This window comes from Crocodylus siamensis, chromosome 5, assembly GCF_052110815.1.
Source record: "Crocodylus siamensis isolate JL-2025a chromosome 5, ASM5211081v1, whole genome shotgun sequence".
NCBI classification, from domain to species: Eukaryota; Metazoa; Chordata; order Crocodylia; family Crocodylidae; genus Crocodylus; species Crocodylus siamensis.
The window spans coordinates 42,209,463-42,226,062 of record NC_143399.1 but is presented as its reverse complement, the minus strand read 5'-3'; the positions used below and the strand labels follow the sequence as shown (position 1 = coordinate 42,226,062).

General features: G+C 44.6%; 1 protein-coding gene across 3 annotated transcripts in view; it reads left to right on the top strand.

Annotated features, from left to right (window-relative positions):
• PACS2 (phosphofurin acidic cluster sorting protein 2) overlaps positions 1-16,600 on the top strand; it is a 136,411-nt gene that overhangs the window by 96,404 nt on the left and 23,407 nt on the right. For all 3 annotated transcript variants that reach the window (XM_090046821.1, XM_090046818.1, XM_090046819.1), the window contains exons 19-20: positions 1,901-1,943; positions 9,289-9,331. In XM_090046821.1, coding sequence (XP_089902947.1) covers positions 1,901-1,943; positions 9,289-9,331 — 86 coding nt within the window. The remainder of the gene's footprint in view (positions 1-1,900; positions 1,944-9,288; positions 9,332-16,600) is intronic.

The following is a 16,600-nucleotide window of genomic DNA, read 5'->3' as shown; positions in this document are numbered from 1 at the left end:
TGGCTTAATGGTTAGGTAGCACACCGTTGTTTCAGACAATAAATACTCTGAACCTGCTGAGACCAAGGAAACAAAGGACTAGAATTCCATCAATTGTTCTATCTCAGCAACTCCACACATGCCAGTTGTCCACTGGGGATTCATCAGATATGTGGCTCAATTGCATTTCTCAGTTTCAGGTATTTTAGTGGGATATCTTCAGCTGGGTTTCTAAAGGATGCACTTTCACTGTCTCAGCTGACATTGTGGTTAAGAGCGTAACCAAAATAAAGTCCCAGGCATCTGTAGTGTCTTGTCCTCACTCAGTAGGATGGAAGCATGAAGAAAACTGTTGGAGCTGCGGGGCAGGGAGTGATTTGGAGCACTAGTTCAGTTCGGATGTGCCCAGGAGGGTTGAGACCATGCAGGAGTGAGCTGTGCCCTGCTATGGTTCAGACCAGGAAGGGGCTGTGAGCGAGTCACATTTCTTGTAGCTATGCACCACCCTTTATGTAGTGCTTGAAAGAAACTGCCTAGCCTGTTCTAATGGTGCAGTTCTCAGCACCTTCCCTACTTTCAGCTTGATTTAATTTGCAGATTGGGACTCTAGTCAGTCCTGTTGTAGGTGTTGCCTGCTTTGCAAAGTTACCTATCTAGCAATATTGCAAGATTCAAGTACTTGCAAATCATTAATTTGTTCTTTAGAAATTATCAACCATCATTGTTCCCTGCTTGCTTTCTGAGTTTGGCTGCGGACAGGAAACCTTCCACCCCAGACTTGTTTGGTCATGTCCATTTCAAAATGCAACTTTGCTTGTACACGCACACAATTCAAGTTACTCCAGTTCCTGCTCAAAGAGTCACTCAAGTTATTCCCTCCTGATCTTTGCCATTCTAACCACCTACCTCCTTTTTGGATTTGGGGCATCTCAGTGGTTCTTCAAAGGCATTTGTCCCCAGCAGCTGCCATCTTTTCCTCTGTCTCTCCTGCCTGCTGTTTCTTTCTTTTGCTGATTCCTCACCCTGTGTCTGCCATCTCCCATGTTTCTGTCCTTTAACAGCTCCAAGTCTTTTTTTTCCTCTTCCTCCATCCTTTAGTTTTTGAATTTTGGATGGGGCTTCTGCGATGTTTCTTTCGGGATGTAGGTAGTGCCCTCTCCATACCTTTTGGCATTCGTAAGCGGTATCTTCCCTTGTTCCATCACACCCCTTAGAACTAGACTGCCTCTCCTCCAAGGCTGCTTTGAGTTCCATTGAGCATCGTCAACACTGACCTTACTGGCATGCTCCATTTCTACTCTGGTGCCTCAGCTCTGTTTTGGGCTGTACTTGTTTCACTTGGGTTGTAAGCTGCTTGTTGCAGGGAGCATGTGTTCTTGTGTGTGTGCCTAGTGCCATACAAATGACAGTGTGTTACGGCTTGTAACCCTATGGCAGGCTATAACTGCTTTAGTGATTCTGTGATTTGCAAGGTATGGCACATGACTCCAAAAATGGGACTTGTGAAGGCAGTGCATTCAGAAAGCTCCAGTTACTAGTAAGTGACCTACAGTTCTCCATATTACAGGTGTTGTATGTTGTGACAGATTCATTTCTTCGTAACAGGAAAAACATTTTTCTGTAACTATTGCCTTGGCATTAAAGCATGTTTCTCTGTTTAAAAAGAAAAGGGAAAAAAGCAAATGTGAAGGAGGGGGATTGGTATATTGTTTAAAGAAAGTTCTCCCTGACAAAATATGAAATCCTTTCCAGCCTGCGTGGGTTGTCTTAAGTAGTGCCAGAGGATGCATCAAGAAAAGTAATAGAAGTAGCGCTTGTGCACTTTTCTGTTTCTGCTGCATGCTTGAGAATGAAACCTTAAAATGAACAACACTTTATTGTGAAATAGGCTATTAATGACTCTTTCTCCATTACTTTTCAGCCCTGATGAAGAATCCTCCCAGAAGTTCATTCCCTTTGTTGGGGTGAGTATTGTGTTGAGGATGCAGGTTCAAGCTGGGTAAATGTGATGAAGGTAACAAGGTTCTGATTGTTTTAATCAATGTACTGATACTCACTTCCTTATGTCAGAAGGGACTGGGAGGGGATCATCAATCTGACCTCAACCCTAGAAAAGTTTTAGTATGTCATCCAGTTGTGTTTTTTATTGAGTCCAGACCATTCCATGTTTGACTAAGGGAAGTCATCCAGAAAGCAACAAGTCTTGAGCTGTAAAGTTCATATTAAATTAATCAACGCCCTTTTACTGAAGTTGAGCAAGGATATACCTGTGAATTTTTTTCAAATTGAAAAAACCTTGCACTTTTTTGCTCTTTGTAAAAGTCCAATCTTAAAGCTTAGATTGCTTGTTTTTGTGCCCGTTATCTTTTGGCTGGATGGATTCGCATAATGTAACTTGTAGTAAAACCCTGAAGTGAGATTTTGACACCCTACAGAAAATATAGAGGTCAGGAGAGCAGATACTTTAAAATTTAAACTACTAACCACAAAGTCCAGTCATTGAAATTTAAATACTGTAGTTAGGGATATCAGTATCAAATTTTATATTACCAAAAGTATGCATATTGGTTGAGTGTAAAAGAATGCATCTTGCATCACTATGTAGCCTAAAACTTGAAATAAATTAATGCTGTTATTTTACCAATAATTTCAAAATGAAAAAATAAAACCTTTTGCAAAAAGGAACCTACAAATTGCTAGCAAACAAAAGTAGGAGAGTGATCACCTTCAAACACAAATCTCCCTTAGTTTACTTGTTGCTATCAGACTACATTTAGCTGCTTATTCTCCAGTAAACTGATAAATGGTTCCCCTTTTAAAGCAAGTATTTACTTAATGAATAATCAAGATGAAATTAATACACCAGGAAACAGGCATCCATGGGTTAGTTAGAATTATATTGTAAATATAAATATTTATAATTATACAAATACATGAAAACAGCATAAAATGGACTGCACATCCTCACCCAGTGTTTCTTGCCTTTAAGTCCATAGCTTTTGTGAATTAATGCATCTCTTCCTCATTTTCCTTCTGTCATGTTCAGAAGTTTCTATCCTCCTCTACACTCTAGTCCAATGTCTGGCCCTTATACTCTGCTGAAACTGCTCTTGCTAAAGTGTCCTACAACTACTACTTGCCCATAGTTGAGACAGTAATTCATCCTCCTCCTTTTTGACACCTTTAACCACAAACTATGCTCTTGTTAAAAAATTAGCCTCCATTGGCTTACTGCACTTCACTGTCTCCTGGTTTCCTTGGTACATCTCATGTTCCTTTGTTATGTCTTTAAGATGTTCCCCATGACCTCCTTTCTCTGGGGGTCCCTACAAGTCTCTCTTGATCTCGTCCTCTTTGTGCATCTTTTCTTTGGATTGGTTCATCCATAGGCACAAATGTAGCTATCTTCTCCTTCATGATGATTCAGACCTGCTTCTATGCTCTGGATCTTCTGGCCAAATTAAAATCTTACCTTGCCTGTCTAACATCTCTTCATAATTAAACAAACCACCTCAAGCTCAACTGGGTAGCTGTTTCTTTGAGCTTAAAGAAGAAAGGTCACCTGCCTTTTGGTAAAATCAGTTGGGATTTTATTGATTGCCTATCACTATTGTGGCTGATTTCTGAATCTGTTATGGTTTGTCAGCATCCTTTTGGTTATCTATGCTTTTAGACCTGGATATAGTGTCCAGTATCAGTCTCTTCAATTCAATACACAGGAGTGATGAACCTCCTTATTCCTTCTGAATATTTCCCTCCTTGTATCAGAGGGTTAAAATAGGTCAGCTTGCTTTTGCATCCTGTTCAGTTGTTTATTCACCAACTGAACTGGTGAGACTTTGTTCTTTAGAGTCATTACTTTCCAGGATAAAGTCCCTGGCCCTGTACATATGCCCTATAATTTTTAGTTACCAAATGTGATCCTGTATTTTCCTGCTTTAAATTCCATGTTCAAGTAATCAAACTTGTTCTATAAAACTGATCAGTCCTTATCTATTACTCTATTTGTCATCTGTGGACTGAATTATGAAATTATTTCAATACCATTTCTCAACAAAATGGAAAGATATAAATAGGATCTCATTAAAAGTGCCCCACTTAAAGGGGAGGGAAACGGGATTCCTATATGCATTTGTTTTCTAGGACATAATTATCCATTAATCCAGAACATACAGATGTGCAGTACTATATCAAATATTTTGCCATGGCTCTCGGATATATCCACCTGGTTATCATCAAGAGCTGAATTTATAAACTCATCAAAAATACTGGTTTTGACAAAAGACCTATATTGCAGTCAGCATAATTTATAGGAATTATTGCATCATCTTTTAATACTTCAGTGGCAGCATCTCGTACTAGCTTTCCACAGTCTTGCTCGGGGTGGAAATTCAGTTTTAGTGGTCTGTCTTTCTCCAGGTCACTCTGTTTATCCTGGTTAAAATGGAATCTTCTCTTGCATTTAGAATATTTGTTCAGCATGGAATCTGCTAACCTATCAGGTTTTCCCCAATCCTCATATTTAAACTTTCATGCAAGTAAGTGCTTCAGACTTGAGGGGAGTATAAATTGCTATTGCATTTATACAGCTTTTGTAAACTCATTGAAAGACATAGAAACTTGTCACCTGACTCTACTTAATGCTCCGACTGCTGTTTCTTGAAGCATAGCAGTTTTACTGTTCTCAGGTTTCTTTCGTATTTTGAACCAGGTCCTTTAATCCCCTGAGACACTGAGTTAGAAGTTGAGCTAGAGTGGAAAGCAGGATTCAACTGAGTTCTTTTAGCCACTAGATGTCTCTTGTCATTTTATTTTCATTTTTGGTTTTTAATATCTTTTGCTTTTATATACGGTGTGACTTAAATTGGCTTTTTGTGTTGTTCCTGTTTTAGATTAGCATAATACAGTTTCCATGTGTGCCTTCCAAAGATTCAACTATTTGTAGAGCTTAGGTTGCCTTAACCTAATGGTGACCCGTGACACAACTTCATCTTCCTTTCATTTCAACACCTCTCTGGTTTAGGACAACAAATCCTGGCTTTGACTCTTCACTGCCTTAAATTACTTCTATTCCAAAGATGAATTATGCAGGCTGTTCTTATGCTTACAAGCATTTTCATGACCTTGAATATAATGTAAGATCTGGGGTCAGTTGATTTTGTTGAGACCCATAACTGGACTGTAGATCTATGTGGTATTACAGAATATTTCAGTTCCAACTCAAAGGCATTAGGTTTTAAATGGTCTAAACACCACACAGCACATCCTGCAAACGTTATAAAGATCTCTATCTTGGCCTGATCAAGTTTCCTACTCTGAGGAATAAAACTAGTTTGAACAATCCTGGTTCACTAGATCTAAAGCTATAAAGGTTCATTTTCTTTTTAAATCATTAGCACCCACCTGCTTCAGGGCTTGGGTAACCAAAGGAAAATATTCTTCCTATCCTGGAAGCATAGAATTGAAGAAGTATTGGTAGATTTTGTTTTTTAAATCCGGATCTGGTCTCAAGTTGTTCAGAGACCTAAGGCTTGAACTTGTTCTAGCTTCAACTGTTTTTGTTTTCAAATTATCCAAGCATGCCATTTCCAAGAAGAACATCAGTGGAAAAATTCTAATGGGGAGATTGAGCAATTAAGAAAAAAGGAGACCAGAATTTGTAGCTGAATCTTAAATATATAGTTGTTAGCTTTGTACTTCTTCTGTGGTATGTTCAGAACAATTAGAAACATTTTAAGTAGTGTTATAGCAGGAGTGGGTAAAATATGGCCTGTCAACTGACTGGATCTGGCCCATGGCTGTCTCTGTGGTGCTCCACATAGGGCTAAGCCCCACCCTTTCCCGCTGCGGCAGCCAGCGCTGCCCTCCTGCTAGCCCAGGCCCCACCAGCATGCAGCTTCTGACAGGGTTGTTCCTGGTGAGGCTGCAGCCAGCCAGGTGCTGCTCTGTTCCCCTCGCTTCCAGCGGGAGCTTCCCCCTCAGCGCCCGCCTGGCTGGAAGGGTGGAGCAGGAGGAGAAGCCACCACTGGAGGTGAGGGGAGAAGAGCAGCACTTGGCCACCTGCAGCCACACCGGGAACAGCCCTGCTGAAAGCTGCACACTGGCTGGGGCCTGGACCGTTCTGCTCCCCACGCTTCCAGCTGTGGCTCCTGCTCAGGCTCCTACTCCTGCCCCTGCTGCACCACTCCAGGCAGGGGTGGGGGAGCTTCAGCCAGGTGGCTCCCACCTCGGTGCATGGGGCTCTGGTTCCAGCTCCCAGCCACTGTCCACCTGCTTTGCTCACTGCAGGTGGCTGCTCATTGTGCCAGGTGGGCAGAGCGGATGGACAGCAGCTGGGAGTTGGAGTCTTACGCACTGGAACAGCATCCGTCCAGCTGAAGCTCCCTCCCCCTGCCTGGTGCAGTGCAGCAGGGGCAGGAGCAGGACCTGCAGCTGGAGGTGAGGAGAGTAGAACAGCTCCATGAGCCCAGGCCCTGGCTAGCATGCAGTTTCCAGGAGGGCTGTTCCCAGTGCAGCTGCACCTGGCTGAGTACTGCCCTGCTCCCCTCGCCTCCAGCAGTGGCTATCCTGCTCCTGCCCTTGCTGCACTGCTCTGGGTAACTGGGTGTGGCGGGGGTAAGCTTCAGCTGGGCGGCTTCTGGTTGTGGTGAGGAGAGCAGAATAGCACCAGGAACAGCCCTGCCAGAAGCTATGCACGGGCTGGGGCTGGGCTGGGCTAGTGGGCACATGCTGCCTTGGATGGGGTTCGACCCCATGCAGAGCACTGCAGGCAGTCACAGATAGGGCAAGCTCTGCTACACCCTCTCCTCATGCCTGGCTGGCTTCCTGGCAGCAGCACCCCCACTTTTGCCCCCACAAGGGCAAGGCATGCAGGGAGCAGATCATGGCCTTCCTGTTCCCAAACACTGCTCCCCACCCACCCAAAGCCCCATAGAGAATTTTGGTGAGTTGTTGCTTGTGGGGAGGGGAGGGGGTGCTGACCAAGCCCACAACAGCTCATCAAAACTCCCTATGTGGCCTTCAGGCCGAAATAATTGCCCATCCCTGTGCCATAGCACATGACAATCCTATACGCAGTTTTACATGTTAGTCAGAATTGGGTTAGACTTGTATTTGGGTTAGATTCCTCCAAACAAAATGCTGTGTGCTGTTTTTGTCACCTGAGGTTGTGGTTTGTTGGTTGGTTTGCTCCCCCAGCTCCTGTCCAAACAAAGGCTAAATCTGTACCCCATTTTTGTAGTAGGGGAGCTTTATCATTATAAAGGGAACCCTTTCAGAGGAGTATTGTTCTTGAACTCACAAAGATGGTCTAGCCAGGATGGTGCTTGTGCTGGATACCATGCATGCAGGAAATTAGTCCCTGTTCTGAAGGGCTTGCTGCCTAATCTGTAAAAACCCAGGTCCTGCCTGTGTAGTACAATGATTGCAAACCCATGAACGTTGTGTTAGCAGTTTGCTGATTATCAAGGGACCTTAACAGGATGCACATTCTTCCTGAGGGGAAAGAGAAGTCAGCAGAGTCATTCTTGGTATGAAGGCTTTGTTGGAGCTGAAGCAGCCTTTTGCTGATCTCCCACATTAAGTGAAGGGTTAAGTAATTTAATTTGAAGTCATCTTTGTTCTTCCTATGTCAGGGTATACATGCAACTCCCAAGCTACAGAGTGCAGCTCTGATCATCAGAACTCCTCTTCAGGTAAAGGCATGATAGGATCTGATGAACAATTCACCCAGTCGTTCCTCTTGCATGCCACAGGCAGGAGGCGTGATTGTGGGATTCAGCATAAGATCCTATCTTGCCTTATGCTGGTCCAAGGGAAGTCCGGGAATGCCACTCAGGCTCCCCCTGCACCAGCAAGTGAAAAGCTCCTGTCAGCTATAGGACTTGAAGCTGTGGCAATATCCCAGAGCTGCTGGGACCAAGAGTCTCTTGGCTGCAGACTCTGTCCTTTGGCAGCCCTATAGCCACCAGGACCAAGAGCCCTGCAGCTGCTTGGCACCAAAAGTCTCATCAGCTTCAGATCTCTCTATCCTGGCAGTTGTGGGGCGCTGGAGGGGCTGAGAAGTCCCCTCAGCTACAGCACTCCCAGCCCCCTGCTACATGTGCAAATTAAAGCTGGATTGTAATCAGCGATAAAGATATTGCACACTTTTGAGCTCTAACTTTATAGCTGGTTGGACCTTTTTATGGTGTGTTAATTGCTTTGTACATGCAGCCAGACTAAATTAATTGTGCAATTAACCAGTTAATTGTGTAATGCATGTAACAGGTAGTGGAGGCCTCAGAGTAGAAATGGAAAATGTCAAAAGACTGACTTCCTGATGTTGAAGCTACTTACATTTATCATCCTTTAGGCCTTTTCCTGTGTTGCAGTGAGTCAATATGAAATATATTGGCCACTTTTCTCCTACTAATGTTATTCTCGTAAATTAAGTATCAGTCTTAAGACTTCAGAATGACTTTCAATAGTCTCAGAGAATGTTAACAGTAACAATAAGGATGATTGGTTTAGAATATAAAACCTAATTTGTCTCCCTGTCCCCCATATAAAGTTTTAATAAATTGATGTTATGCACTGGCTGACTGGTTAGGAGTCAAATCATCATGTCTCAATATACTTATACTCCCATAGTGTCTGTTAGCCTTACTGTCCTGGTCAGGAGCTCCAATTTGGATTTCCGTATCCTTCTCCTTCCCCGCCCCATGACAACTTCACATGTTGAATGCACAAAAAGATGTGATGATCCTCTAACATTAACCAGTGCTGGAGGCATTTGTTTTGATGGTAGAATATTATCAACTGGAAACTGTTACTTGCTTTGCTGTAGTGTAGGTGTATGGCCAAACAGCACCCCAGATGTGGTTGCATTTTGATAATAAGGGAAGAGGCCTGTCTCTACAGGTGTGTACCATGCTTGCACTTGACTGAACAGAGGTGGTGAGCAAGAGTGGGTTTTAGGTACCTTTCTACTCCCTTTCTTATTCCCGGAGACCCCTTGGAGCTGTTAATAGCCCCTAGCATAATCCAAACTGCAAGAATCTCTCAAACTTATGAGAGCTTTTGACAGCACTCTGTAGTCTGTGTCTTTTAAATAGTGGGAGTCAAGGGAGTGCTATATGGCTGCTAGTAGGCCAGCTATGTGATCCCCTGACCAGAATATTTGCTACATGTTTTTAAAACATCTTTTTGGTCCTATTGCATCATTAAAATCATGCAAAGAAAACTTGTGGGGCAGAGTGTTTTGTGTAAGTTTATTTCAAGTTTTGGAGCCTGCCATTACATGCAACTCAGCTGTTTTTTCCATCCTAGGTGGTAAAGGTTGGAATAGTGGAACAGTCCTCGGCTACATCAGGTAACGAATAGAACCTTTTTAATGCTTTTTATTTTCTTTAGTGTTCCAGAGTGGAACTGTAAACCATGTTATGAGGATCCTCAAATATGTGGGTTCACTTGTCAAAGGTCACTCCGTGGTTATGGCATACTGGGCTTCTTTACATGGGGAAGTTATATTACTATGAGGTACTGTGTGAATTCAAAACAGTATAATTACAGTAGTGTAACTCCCCAGGAGAAATTCTTATTTTGAAGTGAGGACCTTTTACTGGCTTAATGTACATGAACCTGGAAACCATTTTGAATTGGACTGAAATGGAAAAAAAGGGGGAGAGTTATACTATTATTAATATAACAGGAGAGCTATACTAGCATAACTGGAAAAAATCCTGCATAGATAACCCTAACAATTAAAAAAGTTAGCACAGCATTAAGAAAGTCTGGAAATGCAGAGGTGTTTGCTTTCTGTTCAGATCTATTCCATGGAAGTCATTTGATGACAAAAATAGCAGAGGCATACTTTAACCAGAACTCAGAAACACTGAGTCACTGACACACTGGGGAAACTAGTTCAGATTCTAGCAGCTTGTTATGATGGTGCTACTTTACTGCTGTTTTCTGGTGCTCCGACAGAAATGGAGAGTGGGGGATCAGAAACCATTGACAATTGTCAAAGGGAAGATTTTATTTAATATATTTCAAATAATTATACCTTGGAAGGCTGAATTAAGGTGGTATGTACCCACTGTAAGTCATCCCTCCTTTGCATATGCGTTATGACATTGTCTAATGACATGGTCACATTTTTTTCCACAGGGTCCCTGTCGCATCCATTGCCCTGGGTGGGTGGTGCTTTGTGAATGACCAGTGGTTTGGGTTTTTTTTTGTTTTTTGGGGTTTTTTTAATTTTTTGCCCAGTGCATAGACCCAGCTTTGTTTTAATGCTTATTTACTTTTCTCATGGATTCTTCTATAGCACTCGTGACCATAGCATTTGACTGACCTGCATAAATATTTGTATCTTTATGAAACCTGTGAAGTGAAGAACTAACTATACTCCTGTACAGGGGGGAGCAGAAATGCAGAGATTAAGGATAAAAATCGCAACAATTTAAGACTCATAGAACCTGATTTTCCCCTTCCTCCCCTACCCCGTAGCATTAGGTAGTATTTCATGTTTTCAAGGCAGAGCTTACACTAATTTTTGATGCATTGTAAGTGGTGGGCACTTCTGCAAATCACACCCCAGGGTTGCAAATGCCATAAAGAAAGGAAAAATTAATGGCTGCCTGTTAAATACTTAGTTTAAATGACTTGCCTGACAGCATGCAAAGATTCCATAGCAGAGATGGAGAAAGAACATTATGCTCTAGGGCAGCATTAAACATAAGACCATACTTCTCTTTACTTACAAGCCCTGCCTCCTGTCACACCATTCCACATTCTGTAATAAGTATGGGCAAGAGATCGTAGAATCATAGAAAATTAAGTTTGGAAGGGACTTCAGGAGGTCCACCCCTTTGCTCACAACAGGACCATTCCCAGCTAGATCATCACAGCCAAGGCTTTGTCTAGCAGAGTCTTAAAAACTTCCAAGGATGGAGATTCCACAACCTCTCTAGGCAACCTGCTCCAGTGTTTAACAACTCTCCTAGTGAGAAAATTCTTCCTAATATCTAACCTAAACTTCCCTTGCTGCAACTGGAGACCATATGTCCTTGTCTGTCATCTGTCACCACTGAGAACAGTCCTCTTTTTGAACCCTCCTTCGGGTAGTTGAAGATTGTTATTAAATTCCCTCTGTCTTGTCTTCTCTAGATTAAATAAACCCAATTACTTCAGTCTCACCTCATAAGTTATGTTCTCCAGACCACTCGCCACTTTCATTGCCCTCCACTGAACTCTCTCCAATTTGTCCACATCCTTTCTGTAGTGGCAGACCCAGAACTGAACACGGTACTCCAGATGTAGCCTCACCAGTGCTGAATAGAGGGGAATAATCACTTCCCTTGCTCTACTGGCAAGACTCCTACCAATGCGGCCCAGTATGCCATTATCCTTCTTTGGCAACAAGGGCACACTGTTGGCTCATATTCAGCTTGCTGTCCAATGTAACCCCTGGGTCCTCTTCTGCAGAGCTGCTGCCCAGGCAGCCCCCAGCCTGTACTGGTGCATGGGCTTGTTCTGTCCTAAGTGCAGGACTTTGCATTTGTCTTTATTAAACCTAATGAGATTTTTTTGGCCCAATCCTCCTATTTGTCTAGGTCACTCCAAATCTAGCCCTACCCTCCAGCATATCTACTACTCTCCCTCAGCTTGGTGTCATCTGCAGACTTGTTGAGGGTGCACTTTAAGCCATCTTCCAGGTTGTTGATGAAGATATTGAACAAAACCAGCCCCTGGGAACTGCACTTGATACCAGCTGCCAGCTAGACATCAAGCCATTAATCACTACCCCCTGAGTCCAGTGCTCCAGCCAATCTTCTGTCCACCTTAGAGTCCATTCATCCAGCCCATACTTCCTTAGCTTGCCTGCATGAATGTTGTGGGAGACCATATCAAAAGCCTTGCTAAAATCAAGGTATGCCACATCCACTGGCCTCCCTGCATCCACAGAGCCAGTTATCTCATCATAGAAGGCAGTCAGGTTGGTCAGGCATGACTTGCCCTTGGTGAATCCATGCTAACTGTTCTGAATCACTTTCTCCTCTTCCAAGTGGTTAGAAATGGATTCCTTGTGGACCTGCTTCATGATTTTTCCAGGTACTGAGGTGAGGCTGACTGGTCTGTAGTTTCCTGGATCCTCTTTTTTCCCTTTCTTAAATATGGGCACTATGTTTGCCCTTTTCCAATCATCCAGGACCTCTCCCGATCACCATGAGTTTTCAGAGATGATGGCCAACAGCTCAGTCATCTCATGGTCACTGCTACCCAAGTTACCATCCATTACTACATTCCCTACCAATTCTTCTTTGTTTGTGAGCAGCAGGTCAAGAAGAGCATGACCCCTATTTGGTCTCTCTAACACTTGTACCAGGAAGTTGTCCCCAACACCACAAAAACTTCCTGAATTCCCTGCACACTGCTGTATTGCCCTCCCAGCACACGTCAGGGTGATTTGAGGTCCTCCATGAGAACCAGGGCCTGTAATCAGGAAAATTCCACTAACTGTTTGAAGAAAGTCTCATCCACCACTTCCTTCTGGTCTGGTGGTCTGTAGCAGACCCCCACCAAAACATCACCCTTGTTGCTCTCTCCTCTGACCCTAAGCAAGAGACTTTTGACAGGCTTATCTCCAGTTTTGTACTGGAGCTCTGAGCAATCTTACGGCTCTTTTTTACATGAAGTGCAACTCCTCCTCCTCTTCTCCTCCCTGTGCTTCCCAAACCGTTTATACCCATCCATGGCAGTGCTCCAGACATTTGAGCTCCTACCAAGTCTCTGTTATTCCAATCACACCATAGTGCTGTAACTATGCAAGGACTTCCAATGCTTCCTGGTTGTTTCCCACCCTCCATGCATTTGTGTACAGGCACCTTAGGTAACTAATTAATTGCCTTGATTTCTCAGGAAGAATGAGAGAACCTCCCCTGTTGCCCCCTCCCATTTGTTCTTCTTTTTAATGTGAGCAAAAGTTGATTTTTTTTTTTTGCTGGTTCTTGGAAACAGCTGGATGCATTGTCTCAGGACTTGCCCCACCCCACCCCACCCAAAAAAAATGCTGGACAGATGCTTAGCATGGAAAATTTTAGCCTGAACATTGTTTTATAAGCAAATGAAAAACAGGGTCATATAACAGAAAACATCTAAAGATGTGGCACTGCGTGCTTCTGTGTGCATCAGATAGTGTGGCAATAGGATTCTATCAGTGTAAGGTTTGTTTTTTTTTTGTCACTACTTCATCCCAAGCTACTCTTGTTTTACAAACTATAGAGACTGCTTTTATGCCTCAAAGTAAATTGAAATGCCTTATTACTGTGTTCTAGATGCTCATGGATCCAGGCATGAGGAGAACCCTGCTTGTGTAGCTCCTTACCCATGGAAGAAGGACTTTTTTCCCATCCTCACACCCAGGCCTCTCCACCAGGGTGGGAAAGGATTTAGTTCAGGAGATCTGGGAGAGGTTAGAGTGTGGGCACAGTGAAGCAGAAGCAAGAGAATATTAGATGTCGCAGCAGCAGCTTAAAGTTGTATTCTGTGCAGCATTCTGTGCTTACCTCATGGTCTCTGGAGGGCAGCCCTGGGATTTGCCAGGTTGCTGTATTTGGAAGCTGATGGGGCTTTGTAAAGACATTGAGTTTCTTCTGGGAGAGTTGCTGTTCTCCCAGGAGAAGCCACAAGTGTACAGATGTTCGGACTTTTTCTCCCATGGTAAAAATGGCCACTTTAAAAGAAAAATAACCTGCAAACAACCAGGGTTAAATAACTCCCAGGAGAGTTTCTTCTGGGACAGTGAATGTCTGTACGTGCTGTGGCTTCTTTCCAGTTTCTCCCCATCCCCCACAGGGAGACAGTATGTCACTCACTAAACTCTAATGCTCCTGAATACTCCCACTTTGCAATCCCCACATTATGCTACAGGGAAGTGCAGGTTGACCAACGACAGTCTGGGTCAGCCAATCAGGGCCACCATGTGCAGTACTGCAGTCTGTTGCCAGGCAGACGAAGGAAGCTTACATTGCACTCTGAGATGCGTGAACATCTCCTCCCCACCTCCTGCCCCTGGCTGGTAGCCCTGCAAGCTCTCTGCTTTTCAAGACCTCAGCATTCAGATACTTGTATACCAGGAGCAGGCAAAATAGCTGATCCAGCTGGCATCCAGATTCCATTTCCCAACAGCCCCTGCCCTCATGGCTTGGGCTGGTCTCCATGGAGACTCCAGGTGCACCTGCTGGGAAAGCTCAGGCTGGGGTTGCCATGGAAACCAACCTGGGCCTCACTGGCAGTGCACATAGCAGAGCAGTGCAGGGGGCTGCTCCGGAGCCTCTGGGAACTTGGAATGGGGGCAGCTTGCTCCAGGGCAGAGCCATGATCTGTAGCCTGCATGCTTCAGGCAGGGGCACACAAGTAGGGGATTGTGCCTCTGCCCTGGCTCTTTGCAGCGGTGACACCTTGGTCTGGAGCCGGGGCAGAGCTTCAATCCCTTGCCTGTGCAGCCGTGCCTGGAGCATGGATCGTGGCTCTGCCCTGGCTCCATAGCAAGCTGCCCCCATCCCAAGTTTCCAGTGGCTCCAGAGCAGCCCCCTGGGCTGCTCTGTGTGGCTGAGGCTGGTCTCCATGGCAAACCCAGCCTGAGCTTTCTGCACAGGTGTGGCTGGGGTCTCCATGGAGACCAGCCCAAACCATGAGGGCAGGGGCAGCTGGTAAATGGGATCCACAACCAACTGGATCCAGCCCACGGGCCAGAGTTTGCCCATCCCTGTTGTATATGCAGCTCTGGGTAAGTTTCCCTACCCAGAGAGCAATCCTGGGAGAATTCTCCCAAGTTGTTTGAATGCACGTACGCAGCCTGAACCATCTCCTTTGGGAACGATGTTCAGGGATCTCCACCACCACCCCTCATCTTGAGACTATCCCAAGAGGAAAGACTTCTGAGTCAAGCTGTGCAGGGTTGAGAGGAAGAGAAAAAAAGACTTGGGATCATCTTCCTCCAAAAAAATGAATACAGCAGTTCTGTGCTTTCAAATACCACCATGTTAGTCTGTCTTCAGAGCTAGCTGGGTGGGCTGGGCTGTATCGGTGATGGGGACATGGAATGGATGAGGTCCTGTTTCTAGTAAGGATGTGCGAAACAGGTCATATTCTATTCGGATTCAGATTCAGCTCGAATTGGGGACAGTGATTCAATTCACTGATTCGGATCACTGTCCTTGATTCGATTCAGCGGAGTCCGAATCTGAAGATATGATGTTGATTCAGAGAATCAGCGATTTGGCCATAGACACAGCTTTAAATATTTTTTTGATGTACTTTTGAGGTACTCATGAACTGGGGTGGATGGAGCATCCCACAGGAGTGTGGGCCCCCCCACCCCCACATGCTTAGCAGTGAACCCGATCAGCTGCACGGGGACCCTGGGTGCACCCCTAGACCCAAGAGGCACCAGTCGCTGAGCCGGGGAGGCTCCCTGGCAGACCCGGAAGTGCTTCTGGTTCGCTTCTGGGTCTGCTGCCAAGCATGCTGGGGAGTTCCCTGTCCTTCTGTGGAATGCTCCACGCGCCCCAGCATAGCAGCACTCACCAGCCACCTGGTACCTTGAGGTATGTAGAAAAAGCATTTAAAGTTGTGTCCATGTCCAAATTGCTGAATCTTTTCGAATCTTTCTCAAATTGATTTGGAGGGTTCTGATTTTGATTTGGAGAGATCAAAGGGTCTCCTGATTCAGTTTGGATTTGGAGATTCAGCCACCAAATCGGGCTGAATCTCTGTCATATCAGATTGGTGACTGAAGCTTCGCACAGCCCTAGTTTCTAGCCCTGAGCTAGCAGACTCTAAACATTGGTGTCTGGAGAAGCTGCACTGAAATAACTTGGGCAACACATCCACGGTAAGGCAGGCAGTAAGAAGCCTGTGCCCAGAGGGTTTTTCAGATAAGAGTTTTATAATGAATCTCAGGGGAATAATGGGTGGGACTGGATGTGCTAGGGTGTTTTTTTGCTTGCACAGGACTCAAAAAATAGAACTTCCCCTACACATTACACAGGAGGAATTTATCTGCAACAAAGTGCAGATGCCCCTATGTCGGGGACCTCCACCCAGGGACCAGGTCACACCCACGCACCAGCACAACTAACTTGTTTTTAATGGCCGCTGTTCATCTAAATGGGAACAGTCGTATTCCTAAGCAAGCATCCACACAAAGACCTGAAGGTAACGGGATATGTATTAGAACTCAAGTGAGTTGATTTTGTGTGTGTTTGTATAAAGATCATTCTGCTGCACAGTTGTGAGAGTCCCTTGCCCAAAACAGTTGGGAGTAGGGAAGGAGTATCCACCTCTGCTGCCACTGGTCAGCTAGAGATGGTTACTTGGTTGGGGTTTTTTTGGTTTTTGTTCTTTGTTTTTCTTTTTTGTTTTGTGCTCTAATTCTAAAATGCCCTTAATTTGGGAGCCTGCAGTAGCCCATTGTTTGCACATACAGTTCTCTTGGGGCCCAACAGTAATGCAGTTTGCCTAGATTTTCCTGGATTTTTTTTTTTTTCAGTGGAAGAGATCCTTTTATTTGCGTTGTGAGCCTCTGTGTTCCTTCAGTCTGTCAGGCTGACTGAACAGATTCTCTAGGGATTCC